At 53.4% G+C, this 21,294-nt stretch overlaps 1 protein-coding gene across 2 annotated transcripts in view; it reads right to left on the bottom strand.

Annotated features, from left to right (window-relative positions):
• Positions 1-6,440: 6,440 nt before the first annotated feature.
• ADCY5 (adenylate cyclase 5) overlaps positions 6,441-21,294 on the bottom strand; it is a 152,779-nt gene continuing 137,925 nt past the window's right edge. For both annotated transcript variants that reach the window (XM_019738973.2, XM_074330825.1), the window contains exons 18-21: positions 14,933-15,196; positions 13,591-13,795; positions 10,556-10,680; positions 6,441-8,850 (exon numbers count right to left, since the gene is read on the bottom strand). In XM_019738973.2, the coding sequence (XP_019594532.2) occupies positions 8,722-8,850; positions 10,556-10,680; positions 13,591-13,795; positions 14,933-15,196 (723 nt within the window). In that variant the 3' untranslated portion in view covers positions 6,441-8,721. The remainder of the gene's footprint in view (positions 8,851-10,555; positions 10,681-13,590; positions 13,796-14,932; positions 15,197-21,294) is intronic.

The following is a 21,294-nucleotide window of genomic DNA, read 5'->3' as shown; positions in this document are numbered from 1 at the left end:
GGCACCAGGAGTTCAGATCAGTGTCACACACAACTCACGCCCTTCCCCACCATGTAAAGTTAATCTAGGCAACATGGAAATAAATTCTAATCTGTTCTAGATTACTTTTGGACTAAAAGAGACCAAGTCAGAGCTAACTCCTGCAGTGTCAATGTCCTAGACAAATAAAAGTTTCCTAAAAGTCCTACAACAGTGACAGGACAGATGGTTGCAAGAGGTATGCTGAACCTTAAGTGTGTCTGAGATTTTAGGGCAAGGAAGCATACGGTTTAGTCTTTGTAGTAAAACTTACTCATGAATTAGCGATTCTTGATAAAGAATGTTAAAGCTTCATTGGTGAGTCATATGTTACAAACATTGACTTTTTCTAGCTGAAGGCCAGAATAGATTGGTTCTTTGATATGAAGTGATTTCGTGGACATTTTGCTTTAAGTAGGTCCATATATCTCAAAACATTAAATGAAAAACAAAAGGTAACTATTTACAATACCCAATAGTGATTGAGTTTGGAGCCAGATGTCCTGGCTCTCCCTTTTACTGGCATGTAGCCTCTCTACATGTAGCCTCAGTTTCCTCAGCTGTACAGTGGGCATAATAAGAGCACCTTGGGCAAAGTGCTGTTGTGAAAATTAAATGAGTCAGTGAATATAAAGGACTTAGAACAGCCCAGTACAGCGAGTGTTAGGACAGCATTTCCTGACAGCTGTGGTCTCTTTCTATTCCTTTCAAGGTGGTAAGCATCGTTTAAATTTCAAATGCCCCACGTATAATAAGCCATTGCACAAAGCTTTTCAGACACTGCCAGTGTAAGCAAGGAGCCTGTAGAGCTGTCCAGCAGGCCGTAGGTATCCGGCCCTGGCCAGCCTCTGTGTGCGGCTGCTGGGCAAGGGGCTGGTGACCCTGGAAGCGAGAAGGGAACTGAGGAACCCACGCTGGCCAAATGCCTGCTGTATAGCAAGTGTTTTATGTACAGAAGGTTATGTGAGCACAACAAAATCCATCTGAGTAAGGAAGCAGGGTTAAGTAGTCATGTCACACATCCTGGAATTGTAAACCGCGCTCCCGGACCCCCTTCTCTCAGGCCGTGGAGCACTGTCACATGGGGAGGGTGCCTCTGGGAATCCCGCCTGCTCTGGTGCGGCCCCATAGTCCTTTACTTCGAACATTCTAGTCTGATCTCTCGAGCAGTCTTGGGTGACAGCCACTGTCATGCAGGGTGTCTTGCAGGGACTCAGCTCCCACTCCCCACATAAGAACACAGGACATGGTGAGGCCAAAAAGGAACACCCACGGAGCCATAGGTAGGGGAGTGGGAGCTGAGTCCCTGCATACCACTATATTCTTGCTGGCGGCTGGGTTGGAGACACAGGGAGCAAACATCCACCAGTACCCCAACAAGGGGTCATCCTGCACCCCAGTATCTGGAGGCTGGGCGAAACGAAGGAAGTAGGATCCACACGATGTGCAATCAGCCATCCACTTTTCTGCCTGCCAACTAATCCGATGTGCTAGCTGCAATCCGCCCTGCTAACTGCAGTCCGCGCTTGCTAGCTCAGCCACCATCCGCTGCTAGTGTAGTCATAGCAGTTATATTAGTGGCCAATGGCTCACTGGTTACAGCTGACGGCCAACTAGCTACAGCTGATGGCCATCCAATCAGAGTTGATGACCATTTACTACCCGAGCCAGCACCTTTCCACATGAGGCCGAGAGCCTGGAAACTGCACTCCTGGCTCTGTCCCCACACTCTACGCCCCCAGGGTCTCACCTCACAATCTACACGACAAGCATCTTCTGCGAGGGGCCCTGTGTGAGGAGCCTGGAGGTGAATGCAGCATCCTGGACACAGCCAGGCTCTCTGGGCACAGCCAGGGCACTCAGGGCATTGCCATTTTCTGAGCACAGCCAGAGTTCCTGGGCACAGCCAAGGTTCTCAGGGCACCATCAGTCTTCCTGGGCACAGCCAGGGTTCTCAGGGCACCGTGCTGGAACAATAATGGCTCACAGCCAAGGTACTTACATATTCTCGATGGTGCCGGTCAAGACAAAGGCAGCAAACATCCATCGGTTCCACTGCATGGTGGTAGGTTCCCAAGCAAACAGTCAAGCAGTTCATCAAATGAGGGATGGAAGGAAATTCCCCATAGTCCACAGTCATTCTCCAGGGCTGTGCACTGGCCCCACAATGTGTGCCCTCTCCGCAGGGCGAGGGCTCCAAGTCCTCCCCAATCTGGGGGTGAGGGCCTCAGCAAGCACTTCCCAGCCCACAGGGCTGCAATGATCTTCGCTTTCTCCAGCCTATGCTGGTTGGGGAACCGTCCAGGTCTTCCCACCCCTCCATGGGGGTCCAGCTCTCCGACAGCTGCCCCTCCTCGTCTTCCCGAGACTGTGTGTTCATATGTATAAACTGCTCCATTACATTTTGTAGAGTATGGCCGACACCATACCCTGCTCGCTGCGCCATTTGTCATGCAGGGTGTCATGCGGGGTCTCATCTCCCGCTCATAAGAACACAGGACATGGTGGGCCAAAAAGGAACACCAACGGAGCCATAGGTAGGGGAGTCATACCACTATAGTCTCGCTGGTGGCTGGGTTTGAGACATAGGGAACAAACATCTGCCAGTACCCCAACAAGGGGTGTTCCTGCACCCCAGTCTCTGGAGGCCGGGCGAAACGCAGAAGTAGGATCCACACGATGTGCCATCCTCCATCCACTTTTCTGCCTGCCAACCAATCCCAGTTGCTAGCAGCAATCCGCCATGCTAACTGCAATGCGCGCTTGCTAGCTCAGCCACCGTCTTCTTGCTAGCCTCCATTTTCTGCTAGCGTAGCCACGGCAGTTATATTAGTGGCCAACAGCTCACTGGTTACAGCTGACGGCCAACTAGCCACAGCTGATGGCCATCCAATCACAGTTGATGGCCATTTACTACCTGAGCCAGCACCTTTCCATGTGAGGGCGAGAGACTGGAAACTGCACTCCTGGCTCTGTCCCCACAGCCACTCTAGTGCCCACCACTCTGTAAGGGTCCCCAAGAGTGTGTGTGTATGTTCTCTGCATTAAGGGAAGTCAGGGGTGGGAAGGCAGCCAGCAGCTTTCAACTCGCAATTTGGAAATACATAGAGGCTGGAGATATGAGAGCTGAAGGCCCTCTTGAAAAACACAAATGCAACATGGCTTTCAAAAGTTTAATCTGAAGCAAAATGCACTCCTCCAAAAAAAAAAAAAAAAAAAAAAATCCCACATGAGCCAGAGAAATGACACTTTAGCTAACTGACAAAGTCAAAACAAAGAAGCAAATTTTGCAAAATTGGAAAATAGTCCAAGTGGAAATAACCAGAGATGCTGACAAACCAGAGATTTCAGGCAGATCTAAATTAGAAATTGGCTGAGGGGGGAAAAAGTGATGAGGTCCCAATGGATTCCAGTGAAAATTCTTTAAATTCATGGGCCTAATGGAGCAGGGATGTGAAAGGGGCCTTGGGGAGGCATATGTGCTCACCCAGTGAGGGGTGGCTCCGCTCTGCTCACTAGAAGCAGATGGGCAGGTGAGGTTTGGGCCTGGCAAGCCTGTGGGGCCACGATACCTACTTGACTTCGGCTGTAGATGGATCCTCGTCCTGCTCTTAGAGCCATTCTCCCCTATCCCCCGTCTTTTTGGCCCCTCTGCTTGCCCTGTGAGCCCACACTGACTTCCACCCACCCCTCCTCCCCCATGGATCAGAGCCCTTGATAGGAAAGGACTCCTGGCCATGCTGCTGTCATGTACGACAGCTGCTGCTACTGACATGGTGTCTGGAGGGGGACAGAGCCATTGCCAGCTCGGCGTGAAGGTGACCTTCCCACAGATCGCCCATGGCATGATGCTGTCATCTCATTTGTCTTAGCCTTTGGCTCCAAAATCTTAAAATCCTAATTCGATTGCTTGTTTGCATCACACATGTGGTCTGGCACTGGAAGACCCGATAGAGAGTTCCATGGTTGTTTAGAATCAGAGAAGCCAGAGCAGGAGGAGACCTTGGAGACCAGCTACTCCAGCGGCCGCACCTGGCTTTGTTCTTGTCTGATTTGTGAAGCAGTGACCCTGCAGGTTTCCAGGGAGGAATGATCGGCAAGAGGACAGCAAATACCATATTTCTCCTCCCAAGACTGAGAGAGGAACACCACCAAAGGGCTTTTTTGAAAATCTGGGAAAAGAAAAGCTATCATAATTGGATCCTGTTTCATCTATTGTTGGCCTTGAGGTGCGGCGAGCCCGCGGTTCTGCCAAGGTCATCAGCACCCCACCAGATGCGCACACTGGACGGAAGTCCCGGTGGGCTAGGGCCACAGCTTTTGTCCCCAAGCCCTTCTCCCACTCGCTCGGAGGCCTGGGGGGAAGCACGAGTGAGGAAGTGTGTGTGGAGGCTCTTTATACAGTATGACGGACATCCAGGTGGTGGCGAGGGACATGGTAGTCTGGTCTGCTGTGCCCTCCCCTCACCCCCACCCCCGCAGGGAACAGCAGCCGGTCCAACTTTCCTGATATGTGTTAAGTGGTGCTGGCCACAGCCAGTGTGGCCCAGCCTTCTCAGTCCCTTCCTTCTACTGATGACATGTATGGTGTTTATTCTCTTTAATGTGGAGTTGTTTCGATGTAGACACATTCAAAGCTGTGGGTTGTCAGTGTCTGTCCCTGGCGTCGTACTTCAGTGGGAATCTGCTCAGCATCACTTTGAGCTGTACCTCCCAGTGCCCAGTGCCTCCCTGCCCAGCACCGAGGGGCTCAGCATCCTTTTCTGCCCATGGGCAACTCATGGCCAGATGGCAGCATTACGGAAAGCACCCAGGTTTTAGCATGAAAACTACAGCTCTCGGCATCAGTTAACTGTACGCCACCCCGGAGATACTTGATTTTGGGAAAGCTCGGTAACCGTATTTGTAACTTTGAGAGTCTAAAGTGCCATGGCCACCTGGTGAACACCGAGCTTCCGCCTGCTCGGTGCATGAGGCTCACTGCCCAGCTCCCCGCTATGATCACGTCAGCACCATGGTGGCGGAAGCCTGGTCTTGGTCTTAGTGGTCTCTGCGGTCAGTAGGCATTAAAGACGTGCTTAGAACCCAGCTCCCGCATCAATGGCGTCTTTTCTAGTAAGTTTTGCTAATTAACTGGCTAGTACGGATATGCTTTTGGAAAAAGAACAACTCTAAGAGAGGAAGAAAGTATGTTCTCTGGGATCAGCTCCGTGGAGATGGGGACAGAAGGGCTTAGGAAGGTTCCAGGTGCACTGCTTTGTGGCCCTGCTGTGCGTGCATGTATGTGGTGTCCTCGGCTTGCTCTCCACTACCCACGGCAGGCTGCGAGTTCTTCGGGAGTTGAGGTTCCCACCCGGGCAGATCGGCCCCTGAAGTTTGCCCTTGCGTATCATTTGGTCTCCTTTTCTAACTGCCGTACCCCCGCCCGAAAAGTTCCGAGTTCAACACGAGTTCTGTGCAGTTACATCCTTCACCACCCACATTTGAAGTCCTAGTGATGTCCATTCTCTTTGGAGCAGGCCGGCCTGTGCCCCACGGGGCCAGTGTTGTGATGGAGCCATTGACATCTTTCTCACTGGCTCCTTCATTTACACGTGTGTGAAGCCTGTCCGAGCCCCTCTGGTCTTATTTCCTGAACCTGCCTTCCAATGGCTGGGCAGGCAGGAACTGCTGCAAAGGGCCCCCTGCCTTGCTACCACCTTTCCCTTCCTCTGTGGGGAAGAGGAGTGCTGGGCATGCAGGACGTTTCCTGTGTGGGCTTAGCACACACTGCTGCTTTGAATCCCGTCTGTTACTGACCAGCTCTGGGGCCTTAGGCAAATAACTCAACCTCTCGGTGCCCACTTCTTCCGTGAAATGAGGTAGCCAGAAAGATGAAACGAGATGATGTTTGTATGGTGCTTCTGCCAGTGACTGATACACAGAGTGCTCAATAAATGGTAGCCCTCGTTACTAGCTATCCGGGTCCTATCGGTTTACCTCCAGCACACATCTCCTCCCCTCCCACCGTCTTTGGTCCTTTCAATGATCTGTGTTCTCTCCTGTGTTTTCCACTTTCTTTCCCTCAGCATAGAAACATGTTGGGCTCACCTGTTTTAAAAACTCCTCCCCTAGACCCTGGATCTTTCCTGGCTGCGTCCTCCACCCCTGTCCTCCCCACATCCTTCACTCCTCAGCCTCCTGCACCCTGGCAGCTGCCCCCAGTCCAGTGAACCAACTCTTGCCAAAGTCACCAGGATTCTCCCACCCAGCTGCCACAGTAACTTGTCCTCAGTGGACATTCTCCCCCAGCCATGTTCTGGCCCCCACTTAGGAGGCCCCCCCCCGAGGCCCCCGCTCCAGCACCCTCCCAGGGCTGAGTGCACTGTCCTTCAGGCTGGACCTAGGCCCCCAGCCCAAGCCACAAGTCAGACCAGGACACATGACCAGTGAAAGTGTTTAATAGATAAATTATTTAAATAGACTTTTCAATTTCCATGGGAAATCATAATCGTATCCGTTTTTGCAAGAGCAGGAATAAAAAGAGTGCACACCCCTTAGAGGGAATGAAGAGCTAGCACTGCACGTTGTCACCAGTCACTGCTGGGAGGGGGAGGATGGGCCCCCGCAAGGCTGGCGGGGTGACAGGGGGAACATGGGAGGAACTCAGCACACACACAGTTACTCATGTTGGAAACAAAATGAAAACCCAGCACCACTGGTGAGTGATGGGAGGGGCAGGGGACTGGAGAACATGAGAAAGCCGACCCCCAGCGAGGGCCGATGCAGAACTCAAAGGACAGAGCAGCAAAAGCGCCGACACACTCAGGCAGTTTTAGGTCCATAAGCTTTGCTTCTCAGAGCTGTGTTCAAATTGGGGTGGGTGATGGTGTGTGGAAAGGGGAGGCCAGTTTAGTGTCCAGTGAGAGGTGGTACAGGTGGGCCTCAAAGTAACGTTTCAGCAGCTGGGATATGGCTGCCACCTCACCTCCTTCTAGCTCGTGTTGGAGGTGAAAATAATTCTGCCCTGAGAAGCAACGGATCTGGGCACAGGCCCCAAGGATTCTGTTTGAATTTATTTCTATGATAATATTTTCCAAATGCCCCCCTCACAGCGTATAAAAATAGAATTTTTTTCCTCTGTGTATTTAACTGTTCCCTCCTCAAGAAACAAAAACCAAACCAAACAAACTTTCTGCTAGCTTTACCCTGTAGACTCTGAAACTGGACTCTACCCTTTCCTCTGGTTTGCAGGTGGAGGACAAAGGCAATACCCCCCTCCACTCCCCCCTGAACCTGAGGGCTACACATTATGTCCCCAAGTCTGAGGGATCGTCTCTGAGAGGCAGCTTTCTCACACCCCACGCCGGCCAAGCGCCAAGGGCCACTGCTGAGCCCTCTGCAGGCAGCAGACGGCTGCTGTCTCAGGGAGCAGAAGGGTGAACAGCGGCCAGGCTGTCTGCTGCAAGTGGAGGGTGCTTCCATTGTTCCGACTCAGCCTGAGATGGGAAAGCAGCTTTCTGTTTTGTTCTTACCATTCCATTTGCATTTTACTTAGGGGAAGAGATGTGTGTGTTTGTGTGTTGAAGAGAGAGAGAGATGGATGGGGGAATGTCCATGCATCTTCCTCTTGAATCTGACAGGATGGTACCCCAAAAGGACATGCTCACTGCTCTGGCTGGACCTGGGAAAACCCAAAACTGCCACATCTGAATGAGGGAAATAGGCGTCCTGTATGAGAGCAGTTCCACAGCATACACACACACACACACATACACACACACACCAGTACACATCGACGTACGTACAGTACAAATGAGCACACACCCTGCTGTGCACAGCTGTGTTCTAATATAGAGAATTTACAAAATATAGAATTTGGTATATTTGTTAGATCTCCAAGGTTTTCAATAATACAAAATAAAAAATACAAAAAAGACAAGTCGGGACCCCCGCCCCCTCTCCCCAGTGGCAGCCTCAGTTGCTTGTGGGTCTGTTACACGCATACAACTAGCATGGTCTAAAGAAGGGCACAGAAACTTGTTTTGTTTTATTTAATAAATATTTTCCTTTTCTCAGAACCACCACTCCTAACTTCGAGTCCTCCTGCCCCCCCCCCCGAAATTCTTCCTGTTCCCCTCAAAGGGGCATTGGCTGTGTGTGCAGATGTAGGAGGGCGACTGCAAAGGAAGCCAGTCCCTCCAAAGCCAGCACTGCTGCCGGACACTCCCCTTCATGGAGCAGAGACCCGGCCTCTGTCTGAACTTTCCAGGCTCACAGACAAGCAGATGCCTCGGGGCCCCTAGGCTCTCAAGAGCCAGAGTCACGCTCCCCACCCCCTGAGACGGAGGCCGCTCCCTCAGCCCTGCTGTCAGCGCTGGGCAGCCACACACCCATCAATGCGCCAGCAGCTCTTTTCCACCCGCGTTGCAACAGCGCCCATTAGAAAACTCAAGATTCAAGTTGAGTCTAGCGGAGTCTTCTATGGAGGGAAACATCTTTGGTCAGCTTGGTGCTCGCAGGACGCTGGCACCCCCGGGGCCTGGGACACAGGCTGCTGCCCGCCCACAAAGGCAGAAGCTGCTTCTGGAGTCAAAGTGGCAAATCTCACCGGCGTGGCCCCCTGGGCTGGAGCGCAGGCTTCCACCTGCCCGCCCGGCACACAAAGAAGCCGTTTCCATTTCTCTGGAGGCCAGGCTACCTGGCATCACTGGCTGGCAGCTGCTAACTGAGCGGGGGCCCTCCATTGAGGAAGTAGGTCATCATCTCTCCTTTGCCCTTGACCTTGACCACACCCCGGCACTCCAGCTGGTATGTGTTGGCAGCCAGCACCTGGTACATGTCCGTGGTGACCTGAGGAAGCAAAGGAGGAGAGAGGATAGGCCATCGATGACCTGAGCTGTGAATCTGCCATCGGGTAGAGCTGCCTGACTGCCCCTGACAGAAGGGTGGGTGGCATCTCCCCAGCTGGGGCTCTCGGGACAGACAATGGCTTGTCCATGCAAGTGCCTCTTAGTGATGAGAAGGATGACAGCACCCACCCCATGCCAGGCAGTATGGAGAGCACCTCTCATGTGCTATTTCAGTGCTACTCAGAGTGGAGCTGCTTGTCACCATCCATAACAAGGGACGTGCGGAGGCTGAGAGGAAACACACGGGAGCTCTCATAGCAATCTGACCAAGCACGTGACCAAGGTCTCACGCCATGACAGATCAGAAATATTTTTGGAAAGTGGTTTTTCACCACAGAGCATTTGAGAACCACTGCTTATCTAATCTATGAGGTAAGTACTATTATCTCAGGCTCGGAAAACCCAAGTCACTTGTTCACGGTTACACAGCTTATGCCTGGCAGAGCCAGGGTCAGTTCCATAGTGAAGTGCTCATCTCTCCTTCCGCCTTTGGAACAAGGAGAATTCACAGGTGGCTTCAGCAATTACACTTTTGCAGGATGACGGAGAAAAGCAGGGGGGATGGGAGCAGCAGTGTCAGTATCGCCAGCACTCCCCTGCCAGCCACCGACAACACACCTACTGTGTGCCCTGGCCCAGCCTGGCTGCCAGGCCAGGGAGGAAGGGGCCAGGAATCTCTGAATGGGCTGTTGGGAGGTGACCCTGCTGTGTTATGAAGTATATTCCGTGAATGGTAAAGCCTGATGTACAGGGAGGTTCTGGGTCATTGTGTGGTTGCTGACAGAGTCCCTCCCTCCTGTCATGGGTGAGGTTAGAAGCTCTGCAAAGCCGTATGCCTCGCTCCTCAGTTCCCGTCTCCTGTCCCTTCTCCCTTTGGCACGGGGATGGATTTGAGGCCCCTCAGACAGGATGTACAAGCCAGCCGGGCAGGAGAGAAAAGTTAGGGGACGTTTGAGCGGGGTCAGTGTGAGCAAAGGGCCATGAAAAGAGCACAGAGAAAACAGAGGCCAGGGAAGCTATGCGACCTGTCCACAGCCTCACAAGGAACTAGGGGTGTGTGGGGTGCAGGACTAGAGCCCAGTCCGGGGCCTCTCTTTTGTCAGATGAGAGCAGAAAATCAAGGAAGGCTGAGAAAAACAAAGAAAAGCAGCTGAAGCATTTTAGGCCTGGGACTCACAAGCGCCAGCTGGCAAAGAATGAAGGGAGGAGAAAAAGTCTCTGGGTGTGTGGCCAGACCCCTTGGCTGTTGGGACTGGTGGATGGAGGCACCATCCCAGGTCTGGTTCTCCTGAACCAGGCCCTGAGTGCTGCGGGCTGCATTTGGCAAGACCCTGCTTTCTGAGCCATCTTTGTGTCCCGCTGTGGGCCTGGGTTACGGCGTTAGCACTCCTGCCTGGTGTGGGCCGCTGGCCTCCCCGCTATATCCCCCAATACCTTCTGTGGCCAGTAGAGGGCTTGGCACAGACTGAAGATCTGTCCAAGGTACTGAGGGCCTGAAACAGCCGTGTTCTCCAAGCTTCCGAGACAGCGCCAACGGGCCCAGCCCCCTCAAACTTGGCTGCAGAAATTCTGACTGGGCACTGTGGGCAGCTTGCCCCAAAGACCACTTAGCATCAGACAGAGCCCCCGGTGGGGGGCGGACTCACTTGGATGCGGTCAGGCACACCGGTGCTGTCCATGCGGCTGGCCACGTTCACCGTGTTGCCCCAGATGTCGTACTGAGGCTTGCGCGCCCCGATCACCCCGGCCACCACGGGCCCGATATTGAGCCCTGCAGGGGACAAAAGTCAGCACACTCGTCAGGGCTCAGACCAACGCGTGCCTGCGTGTCATTCCTCCCTCCGCACTCAGCAGCTTCTCCTGCTGACTCCCAGCCTGAAGACACCCCGTTCTCCAGCCCTGAGGCAGTGCTTCACCCTGCAGCTCCCGCATCTCTGTTCCTATCAAAGGCTGACAACTCAGGACCACAGGAACCGGCTCACACACCCACTGCTCCTGGGTCCTCCGAACCCAGTCAGTGCTCAGCTCCTGCCAGGCCATTACCACAACTGCCCTCTGCCAGGTTTCCAGTGACCTCTGACGCCACCCAGTTGCCCTCTCCCTCTCAATGGCATGTCTCACCATCAATTGAGACTCAACATACTAGAACTGGCCCTTTTCTTCGTCCTCACTTCTATCTTTCTTTAGGAGTGCCACCATTCTTGCTCTTCGAACCTGGCTCCTAACCCATCCTTCTCTTCCCTCTCCAAGTAATCCTACCCCGGGCCTCTGAGCGAGGGCAGGGTCACCGCAGCGACCCCAGGCTCTCCGTCAGGCTCCTGGCGCTTCTGCCCTAGTCTGTCCTTCCCGATCTTACCCAAGGCGACACTGAGCAGCATCTCCTCTGAGACTGCCCTGTGCCACACTCCACCTGAAGTGCCCTCCCTCCTCTCCAGGCAGAACCCTTCCCTGACACATCTGGCCCGCCTGGCATTCTCTTGACCTTTTCTGTCCTGTCTCCCAGCCCAGGGTGCTCCCTCCTGTTACATTAACTGTTTCATGCTGAGTCTTATTAAACCTCATGGCTGCTTAGTTGTTTCTTCTGTGTGAGAGGATGGGGCAGAAGCTCCCCAATAGGCCCCTCGGGCCACTCAGTCAGATGTGTCATTGGTCCTCAAAACTCTTCTCCCATGACCCTCCGCTTTGGTCCTGTCAAGCCACGAGTAGCTTTTCACCCCACGTGCTATTCCCAGACTGGACTGTCCAACTCACTGGCCCAAAGCCAAGCTCCCCAGTAAATATGTCTGGAGTCTGGAGGAAGGGCTTTGCCACACAAGGCTCCCAAATGCCTGCCCGTCTACCTGCCACTCAATCCCCGGTCCTGGTCTGATGAAGGAGTTGAGGCAGCTTACAAAAATACAAATCAACATCGGTGGAAAAGATAGCGCATAAGGAAAAGAAGGGTGGCAACATCACGAAACCAAGAGTGAAATTAACACAGAAATGTAGGCTGTGTATCAGGTGAAGCAGACCCCCCAGTTGGCTCTGGTCTGAACTTTCTAGCAGTCAGTGCAAAGTGAGAATCTGGGCAAGTCCACAGGCACTGGGCCCCCAGGCTAACACAAACAGCTCGAAGGAAAAGCCCAATTCCCGACAACTCAGTCAGAACAAAATGTCTCCTGAGGCTATTAATGACCACAAGATTGATGGCTAGTAATCCAATATTTCGGTTTAATGTGCTCATTTTGAGAACTGAAGTACCAGTATTTCTGTTGATGAATTACTCTTGATTTTTAAAAAAATGTGACATCTGAATCATTTATGGCTTGAGACATGCCCAGGGTTGATGCTACATTTTGAAATTTTGAATAGAAGAAAGGTCTGCTCTTTCAGAAAGCATTCTTTACCTCCACAGCCCGCAAGAGGAGGAGGGCAGCAACACTTGACAAGGCCAAGTTTCTACTGCAAAAATCACTCACCCTGGAAGCCTGGGCATCCTGGGTAAAATGCGCGCTAAGGCCAAAACGAACTGCAGAAATAGCTTGACCTTTATGGAGCAACCCATTCAGAGTTGTAATTCTGAAATCATTTTGTGGATACAGGAGGGTGGAGCAATGTGTGGCTATGTCGACGTACATGTGTTTTCACTGTGCTACTCTTTCAACTCTCCTGTAGAGCTGAAACTTGTCAGAATAAAAGGGTGAGGATAATAAAACAACAAAATTAAATACAAAAGGGGGAAAAATATATAGGTTTTTGGTTTAAAGATTTTCTGAACATGTAGAATATGGCCTGAAAGTGACTGAAAAGTGCCCCATGGCCTCTCCTCAGAATCCCCCTCTTCCATGGCAGCCCCCATCCTGGGACACGACCCTCGGCACCTACAAAGTGGGGGCCCCTGACAAAGGAGGAGTCCCGGGGTGATACACGGACTTGACGTATTACCACCTCCTCACCGTTTCTTTCCCCAGTTTGTATGGAAAAGCTTCCCAGCGCCTAGAAGATTGTGCTCACACACAGAAACGACTTAACACAGCGATAATCCTGCAGACCCATCGTTTTTTAAGGTTACTCTTCTAAAATGTTGAAATATAATCATTTCATTGTCAATTTTACATGATTCTTTTCATGTTTAAGTTTTTAAAACGATTTCACTATATTTTATTTTGCTAACAATTTTGTGGAATATACGTTCAATATTTTTATAAATTTGCAAATTCAGTGACTTGTACCATGTTTCTATTTTTTATACTTAAAATGTGAAAGTGTTTCATTTTTCTGCTTTTCATTTCTACTGAATGAATTTGGGACACTTTTAAATGAAACACTGTCATTGAGTCACTATTACTTGAAATAAAAGGGACTGTCATGCCCACGAGGCAGCCACCAGAAGGCCCTGTGCCCTTGGCACACAGCATCCCCCACACAGCTTTTCAGGTAGGGACAGCCTGGGTCCAACCAGGCCTTCCCAACGAGTGGTCGAGGCGGGAACTCAGAAAGCGGGTGTCCTGTGCAAGTCACCCACACACCAACATGCAGAGGAGGCACCTGCAGCTCCAGGAGGAGTCTGCAGTGAGTGATGGGTGACCCCCCCCCCACGCCCTTGGGCAGGGACGCACTGTGACATCAGCCTCTGCTTGGGCAGGCTGTGGGATGGGGGGGGGAGCCCCGACGAGCCCTCAGCACGCCCAGGCTGGCTCACCAATCTTCATCTGGAAGTTGTTGAAGGAGTGCTCGTTGATGTACTTCATTTGGTCCATCAGCTTCATGGCGAAGTCGGCCAGAGCTTTGATGTGGGTCTTGCCCACCTTGTCGTAGGTGGAATCATTGAGGCCAGAGGCGGCCATGTAGGTACTGCCGATGGTCTTGATCTTTTCTAGCTGCCTGAACCGATCCTCGCTGATGATCTGGACAGAAGGAGGCCAAACCTGGGTCACCCTCCAGTCTGGGCCCTGAGGGCTGCAGGGAAGTACAGCACCGTGGCCCCTGGCGTCTCCCCAGTTCTCACAGTGGACCCATCTCCATCACCAGCTCAGTGCCAAGCCTCGATGCTTCCCAACAGGGCCAGGCCTCCTCCAGCTCTCACCCTATGGAGTGGCTGTGTACTACTGCCCCCCACCACCACCAAGAGCCCCCAGGACCAGGTCACTAATCACCTCCTAGTCTAATGCCCCCAGGAGGGGCTGGTGGCCATCTACCCCTTCACTGGCTCACATCCCCATCCTTCCCAGGGAAAGCTCCTCATCTTTATCCAGCGGGACACCCTTCTGCTATCTCTAGGACCTGTCTGAAGCCTGTCCAGACCCATTTCAGCCGACTCCAATGAACCCAGTTCCCCACCGTCTCTGGGTTGCTTCTGACACTGCCCCGTCCCAGTTCCATCCTCCCTCTCCTCCCTGTGCTCCATGCCCCAGGCCCTGGATTCACACTGGGGCTGTCCCTCTCATCCTCACTACAGTGAGCTCCCAGGGTCGAGGTGGCTCTACTGGGCACAGTGTCCCCAGTGCCTGGCACACACGCTGCTCAACAACGGTGTGATACACGGATGAAGACATGGCTTTGTTTCCGCCTCCCCTGTTCAGGGATTTGCATCTGTCCTGCCTCCTCCCTCGGCCTGGAAATTCTTCCTTCCTGTGACTCTCTCCATGGCTAGGTCCCAACCTTGGGACCCTGTCCAGTCCTCAGTGGCTTGAGGGGAAAGGTGGATGGTGGGAGTGGCTGGAGAGTCAGCTGGGCAGGGCCTTAGTGGGTGGCTGAGGTGCACAGATTGCAAATTCAAACAGCCTGGGCTGAAACCCCAGCCCTGCCACTTACTGGCAGTGACCTGAGGCAAGACGCTTCACATCTGTGGGCCTCAGTTTCCTCATCTGCAACATCATGCTAGGGGACGGAGTGTATGTGAGGGGCCTGCCTATAACGGTGCCTGGGGCACCGCCGTCTGGGCTCCTGAGCTCACTGTTCACATCTGGTGACGGGTGAAAGGGGGCATGAGGTCTCTCTGCATCCCTCCCGCTCTGGGGACTGAAGTGCCCCCTGCTTCCCACCTCGTCAAAGTCAGCGATGATTTCATTGAGCAGCCGCAGGCACTCAACACCCTCGTTGTTGGCCTCCAGCTCCACGTAGAACTCGGAGAAGTTGGCGATGGAGGCGAACATGACCGCCACGCATTCGCACGACTGGTAGTAGAGCTCGTCATTGCGCCGCTCGCGGGCCAGGAAGTGGGCGGCCACGTCCTTGGGCAGGATGTTGTGCAGCAGCCGCCGGTTGTAGGCCTGCAGCTCCTCCATCTCCTCCTTCTCCTCTGTGGCCTGGGGCAGAGGACCGGGCAGAGGGAGGGCAAGCGAAGCGCTACTTAGGGGAGAGAAGTGAGATCCGCCCAAATGCCAGCGTGTGCCCCCGATTTCCACCCGTGCCCAACTTTCATGCCTCTCTCTGCTGCCTCTACTTCCAATTTTCTATAAAGAGCATCTATTACTTTGACCATCAGGAAAGAGAGAGATTTGTATCCAACTCTCTCCCACCTGCCTCACATACGAGGGTGTTTATCCTAAAGCAGGGAACCTGAGTGGAAACAGGTCCCGGAGGAGAGGCCGAAGGGATCCTGTCTGCCCAAGACTAGAACGAAGCAGTAGGTTAAAGGGATGGTCCAAAACCACACCCCAAAGGCCCTCCAGCTGCCCAAGTGCTCCTCAGCTTTCCAGTGTTCTCTTCTTAGCAGGAAATCATCAGAAAAGCAGTCTGATAAGGGTCACTTTAATAGACTGACCCTGTGGCCATCTTCCTGGGTCCCATGAGAGCAGACTCGCCCCAGGGCCAGACACAGCCAGGCAGGGCACGGAGGTGCAGGTGCCCTGAGGTGCCACCCAGGACAGAACGGGGGCATCACCTTTGACTTTGTTCTTTCCCCAGTTTGGGTTCTGGATCTGGGCAGCTGGAGTTTGCGGTCACTCACCCTCCAGGTTAAAAAAACAAAGCAGAGCCCTCGAGTCAAGAGGTCACTAACGGCCCACGGACTGAAGCACAGAGGTAGGCATGCAGCAAGGCACAAAGGAGCCACCTGATGAGAGCGTGCGTGGAACACAGGGCACACAGCGGGGTCTGCTGGCTTCCTCCCCCCGATGGCAAACAAAGTGTCCCCTTGAACTGGGAATGAGCGTGTTGGTAAGGCAGGCAGGAAAATGACCACCAGCAGGACCACTGAAAAGATCTAGCCAGCCTACTTGGACTTTCCCTAACTAAATGTGGAGGCCTTTCTATTTGACCACAACTCCAACCTCTGAAACGGTCAGGACTCCTTCTCAGGGACCTGGCTCTCCCATGGGTGGTGGCTGCCTGTGGGGAAGCAGCAGGCACACCCACCTGAGGCCACAGGACCTGGGTCCAGCGAAGAAGGCAGAAAGCTCAGGGACTCCAGGCTTAGAGGCTGAGCCTTGCTTATCCCTCCTGGAGCCATCAGAAACATGGCCATTGAGGGTGGGGGTCATGCCTGCGGAAGCTCCTGGACCCTCAGATGTTAGGTGGTCCAGTGGGCATGTGCTATCTTCCCACCCTGGTTTTCCAGCGCAGGTGACTTTACTCCTGTAAAGTGTGACACTTTGACCACTTCCCTCCCCATAAATCAGGGCCACCTACTCTTAGCTCAGGAACACATGTGCCAGAGGGAGACGTTTGGAGTGAGAATCCCTGTACTTCACACAGGCTGTCCCACAAAGAAGCTGGACCACCTGTCTCTGAAAATGCACCAGCTGCTCACAGTCCTGCTCCTGAGGACCGAGGAACACTCCAGCCCAGCAGGTGGCAGAAATGTGACATGTGCCTTCCCAGAGAGCATCTGCCCGAAGTGTCAGGCAGATTGGCAGTGCAGGCGAGGAGGCCGGGAGGCTGAGAACAAGGTACTGATGGGAACAGAGCCCAAGCCCCCAGGCCCTGGCCAGGTGCTTCTGCCACAGCTGGGGAACTCTGCGCCAAGACGTGTTGGGTGGCTGCCAAACCCCATCAGAAGCTTCTAGGGTTGGGTTCTGGCCGGGCAGGAAGGCTCAGGGGTCCACAGCTTCTCACTGGTCCTAAAAAGGTCAGTGCTGTGGGCGGAGAGAAGAGTGGGCTCTGCCCTGAGAACTGAGACCAGGGGCTCGGCCAGGAAGGGGCCGTGCCGGTAAGTGAGTTCCTCATGCAGGTGCTTCAGGGAAGCTAAGGAACCCAGGCTTCCCCACCTCCCCGTCAGCACCCACCCACCCGCCATGACCACAGATCCAACAGCAAAACGGGCTACTGGGCAAGACTAGGCGTGGAACAACAAACCGTACCTCACCCAGCCCAAGGACCTGCATTCAGGTGTTTATTGGTATTTACTTGATGTTGTCCCCCCTCCCCAAAGTCTCAGAGCAGGAGGGGAGATGGAGGGACCTGGAAGCATCGCGAGCCTGCTGGAGCTTCAGGGCAGAGAGGCTGACACACCGCAGGTAGTGCTCACCCACACACCCACCCATGGCCACAGGCCTTCTGAATCGTTTTCGAAATGACAGTGTGTGTGTATGGGGGTGGTGTCCAGCCACTTCCCTGCTTCCTTCCCTTGCACAGAGCCCTCAGTGCCTGAAGAAAAGTGACCAGAGGAAGGGGTGCCACATGTGGCATGCCCAGATGCAAGAAGCAGAGTGGTGAAGAGGGGAGTTGGGCATGAAAGGTAATGGGCGCTAGGTTTCTCACTGCCAGAGATGCTATTCGCAAGCATGGAAGGCGGAGAGACTAGAAAGAAGCCTGAGGTGTTGCATTGGAAATGGAGGCACTGGTATAAACTCATGGTTTTAAATAGCAACAGAGATACTGGAGTGGTATCCATACATATGCATGTGTGTGTACATATAGTTACTTATATGTTCATATACACTTACACATATTTCCTAGCTTTGTCCACGGAGAGGACCTAGAGCAGCGAGCATACTGAGCCCCCGATCTTGGTTTCTAAAGACTGTTGTCCACGGAAAGAGAACTGGGGCTCTTTAAAGAAATTACTGATTTCTGGGCTGGATCAGGGAAAGTATATGATGAGCCCGAGACATCGTCTTATGCCAGAAAGTGAGAAAATGCTCAAAGAATGATGGAGACATGTCAAAGAACACAGAAGCCAACTTGAAGAAACCCCAAATCCAGAACTGGAACATTGAAATAATGGGAGGGACAGCTTAAAACCGACTGAATTCCATAGGAATCTATACGTTCATGCTATATAGATAGATGAATGACTAAGTAGATAAGTGGGGAAAGGAGTGTCTCCCTTACAGTAGAATGCCAACTAACTAATGCAGAAGGAATGGTGGGCACGTGTCATCACTACTTGGCAGGCAGCAGTCAGCAATGGGTGCTGAGACCGGTGGGTGGAGGTTTGCTGAGGATCAGAATATGGGTGTTACATCGGAATTTCTTTCCACAAAATGCTAACTGAATGCAAAGGGGAAGATGGAGACCCGACAGTGGCGAAGTCTGGCAGACGCCCTCTTGAGTGGGGAGATCAAGGTTAAAGTCACCGGGGTGGGACAGGTCAACATAGTGGAGTCCCCATGTGATGAGAAAGTATCAATCGCATCCTTTCCACAGTTTTCCTCCAAGAAGGTGTGGCCTCAGTCTGGATGTGGGAAATGTCAACAGACCAAGGCTGAAGGTCACAGAATAAAAACCTCTTTAAGACGGACAAGGACTGAAAGAAAAGGAAAGACAACTAAATGCAGAGTACACCCAGCTAGGATCCTAGGCCAGAATTGGGACTACTGGCAAAATACGAACGGGCTTTGTGGGTGGTATGATGCTACAACAGTGTTGATTTCCTGACTGGGAGGTCACGTGGGAGTAATGTAGGGTGTGTCCTTGCCTTTGGAAGGTAGGCACAGGAATTTAGGAGGGATGGGGCATCACGTGAGAAGGTGGGGAGGGTGTAATTAAGCAAATGCAGGAAATTAGCTGGGGAATCTGGTGAAGGGACTGCTGGAGTTCTTTATAACTGTTCTTGTAACTTTCCTGTAGGTTTTAAATTATTTTTTTAAAACTTCCTCCCCCCCAAAAAATAAGATAAAATGGGGGTGGGAGAAGAGCGTGGCATGGGGAGGGAGGTCAGGGAGAAAAGGTAAATAAGTGGAATTAACCTGTTTCTGCGGCCACACGTGGAGAGGACCACTAACAGTACAAGTGCCTCTCGGGGCTGAAGACTCACACGGGAGTCACTGAGAATGACCAGTGTGGGGACAGAGCCAGGAGTGCAGTTTCCAGGCTCTCGGCCTCACGTGGAAAGGTGCTAGCTCGGGTGTAGACGGCCATCAGCTGTGGCCAGTTGGCTGTCAGCTGTAACCAGTGAGCCACTGGCCACTGATATAACTGCCGTGGCTACGCCAGCAGAAAATGGGGGCTAGCAAGAAGATCATGGCTGAGATAGCAGGCGCGGATTGCAGTTAGCAAGTGAGGTTGGTTGGCAGAGAAGCGGGCAGCAGGTTGCGGATCGTGTGGCGCCTGCTTCCTATGTCCCCAACCCAGCCGCCAGTGAGAATATAGTGGTGTGACTCCCCTACCTATGGCTCCGAGGGTGTTCCTTGTTGGCCTCCCCATATCCTGCATTCTTATGTGGGGTGCGTGACACCAAGGCTCCAAATCTCCCCAAACCCTCAGCACCGCTGCAGGCTGGGCTGCAGCCCGAGGATGCTGGAGGGAATGGGAATGATTTGGGCATATGTGGGGGACCTCACACCCAGGGGCCTGGAGGGGGCCGGCACACCCCTTCCTGTAGCAGAGGAGAGACCCCCTCCCCTGGGTGTTTTGGGCCTGAGAGGTTCAGAGCCCACCAAGGCCGGCTGAGGCTGGGAGGCTTCAGCTCTCCGGGAGAGACCCACACCCAGCTTGTGGTTCATCCAGGTCTTTACCTTCAAGCTCCAGAGGCAGCACCTGGCTGGGGGCTGAGAGAAAGCCGCTGTTGCCTGAGCACTGGGGGGGACCAAGTGTGAAGGGGCAGCAGGTCACAGAAAGAGTCTGAATGGCTGCTTCACCCCTGGTTTCTACCCCTTTTTCTTGAGGTCTTTGCAACACAACTCAGGCACACTACAGAAACTACACTGGGGGGGCCTTCCTAGGGGCTCACAGGGAGGGTGGGGTGTGTGTGAGCAGAGAAGCAGAAGGACATCGGCCCTGAGTCCCACACAGGCTGGCCAGCCCCTTGGTGAGAGCTGGGGCGTCCTGGGAGCTTCCCCAAGGGAGAGGGGTGTGAGAGCAGAGAAGAGGCTGGGCAGCTGCTCCCTGAGGAGACACAGGAGACTTCATACTGGGTACCGCTGAGGTCCCTCCCCACTTCTGAGGGGCATTCGGAAGGAAAACATGTTTCCCTGACTTCAGAGGTCCCCACTGGAGACCTCAGTGGGGAATCGCAGACAGACCTCATGCAAAACTCCCATCAGCAGGGCAACCAGATGCCCCCATCTTCACTCGGCATCCAATGAAATTCCAGGGCCACCTGCTCCAGCCTAAAGACTTTAATCTCAACGTTAATAAGAAGCTGAGGATGGAGGAGGCCTAAGCCAGTTGCAGATGAGTTGGAGAAGTGACCTGGACATGGGGACCAGGCCAGGGGAGGCAAAGAGGTGGTGCTAAGCTATGTCCTGTAAGGGGCTGGGCTTGAGTAATAGATCTGAGGCCGCCTGCACAGAAGACCAGGCTTTCTCACAATCAGTGCCCTTGTGCACCCTCTCTTGGACCTTTGGAGGGGTCCACCAGGGGACAAGGGGCCACGGGGACTGCTGCTAGCACCTGGAGTACCAGGCATCCCTTCCTCCAGGTGGACAGATTCAGGGTTCAGAGCACGAAGACTGGAAGGCAGGGCACTGACTGGATTTTAGCCTCACCTGTGGCCCCAGCATCCCACTGCCTCTGCCCCTGCCTGGCCCACCTCTCACCAGGGCCTGGGCACAGACCCATGGCTGGGCTTCCTGTTGACGGTCTTTGATGTCTTCTTTCATCCATCCATCCATTCATCCATGCATCCATGCTCCCTTGGAGAAATCTTCAAGCCCAGTTCTGGACACATCAAGCCCTGCTCATTAGCCTTTGGTACAGCTCCTGCACCTGGTCAGGCCCATGCACTGAGGCCTCCTTGACCCTGGGACTGCATGCCCCTGCTCTACTCACCTCCTGCCACTCTTCTCCCCCTGCCCTTCTGACTCCTTGCTGCCCCCCACAAACGGCCTGTCCATACCTCTTCTCTGTCCCTGACTCTGGATGCACATGGTATTTGTGACTTAAGAGCATATGTCTTGGGTCCCAGCACTATTGAGGGTGGGTCTGTCTAGAATAAGCTCCAGGGTTTTGCCTCTTGGCCCCAGAGAGCAGGGAGCAGACCCACTGGAACACGGGGCACTGGTTTGTTGGGACAGGACCT

The sequence above is a fragment of the Rhinolophus sinicus genome, linkage group LG01 (assembly GCF_036562045.2).
Source record: "Rhinolophus sinicus isolate RSC01 linkage group LG01, ASM3656204v1, whole genome shotgun sequence".
NCBI classification, from domain to species: Eukaryota; Metazoa; Chordata; class Mammalia; order Chiroptera; family Rhinolophidae; genus Rhinolophus; species Rhinolophus sinicus.
Note: the sequence above shows the minus strand (reverse complement) of the source record. Positions and strands in the feature narration are given on the sequence as shown.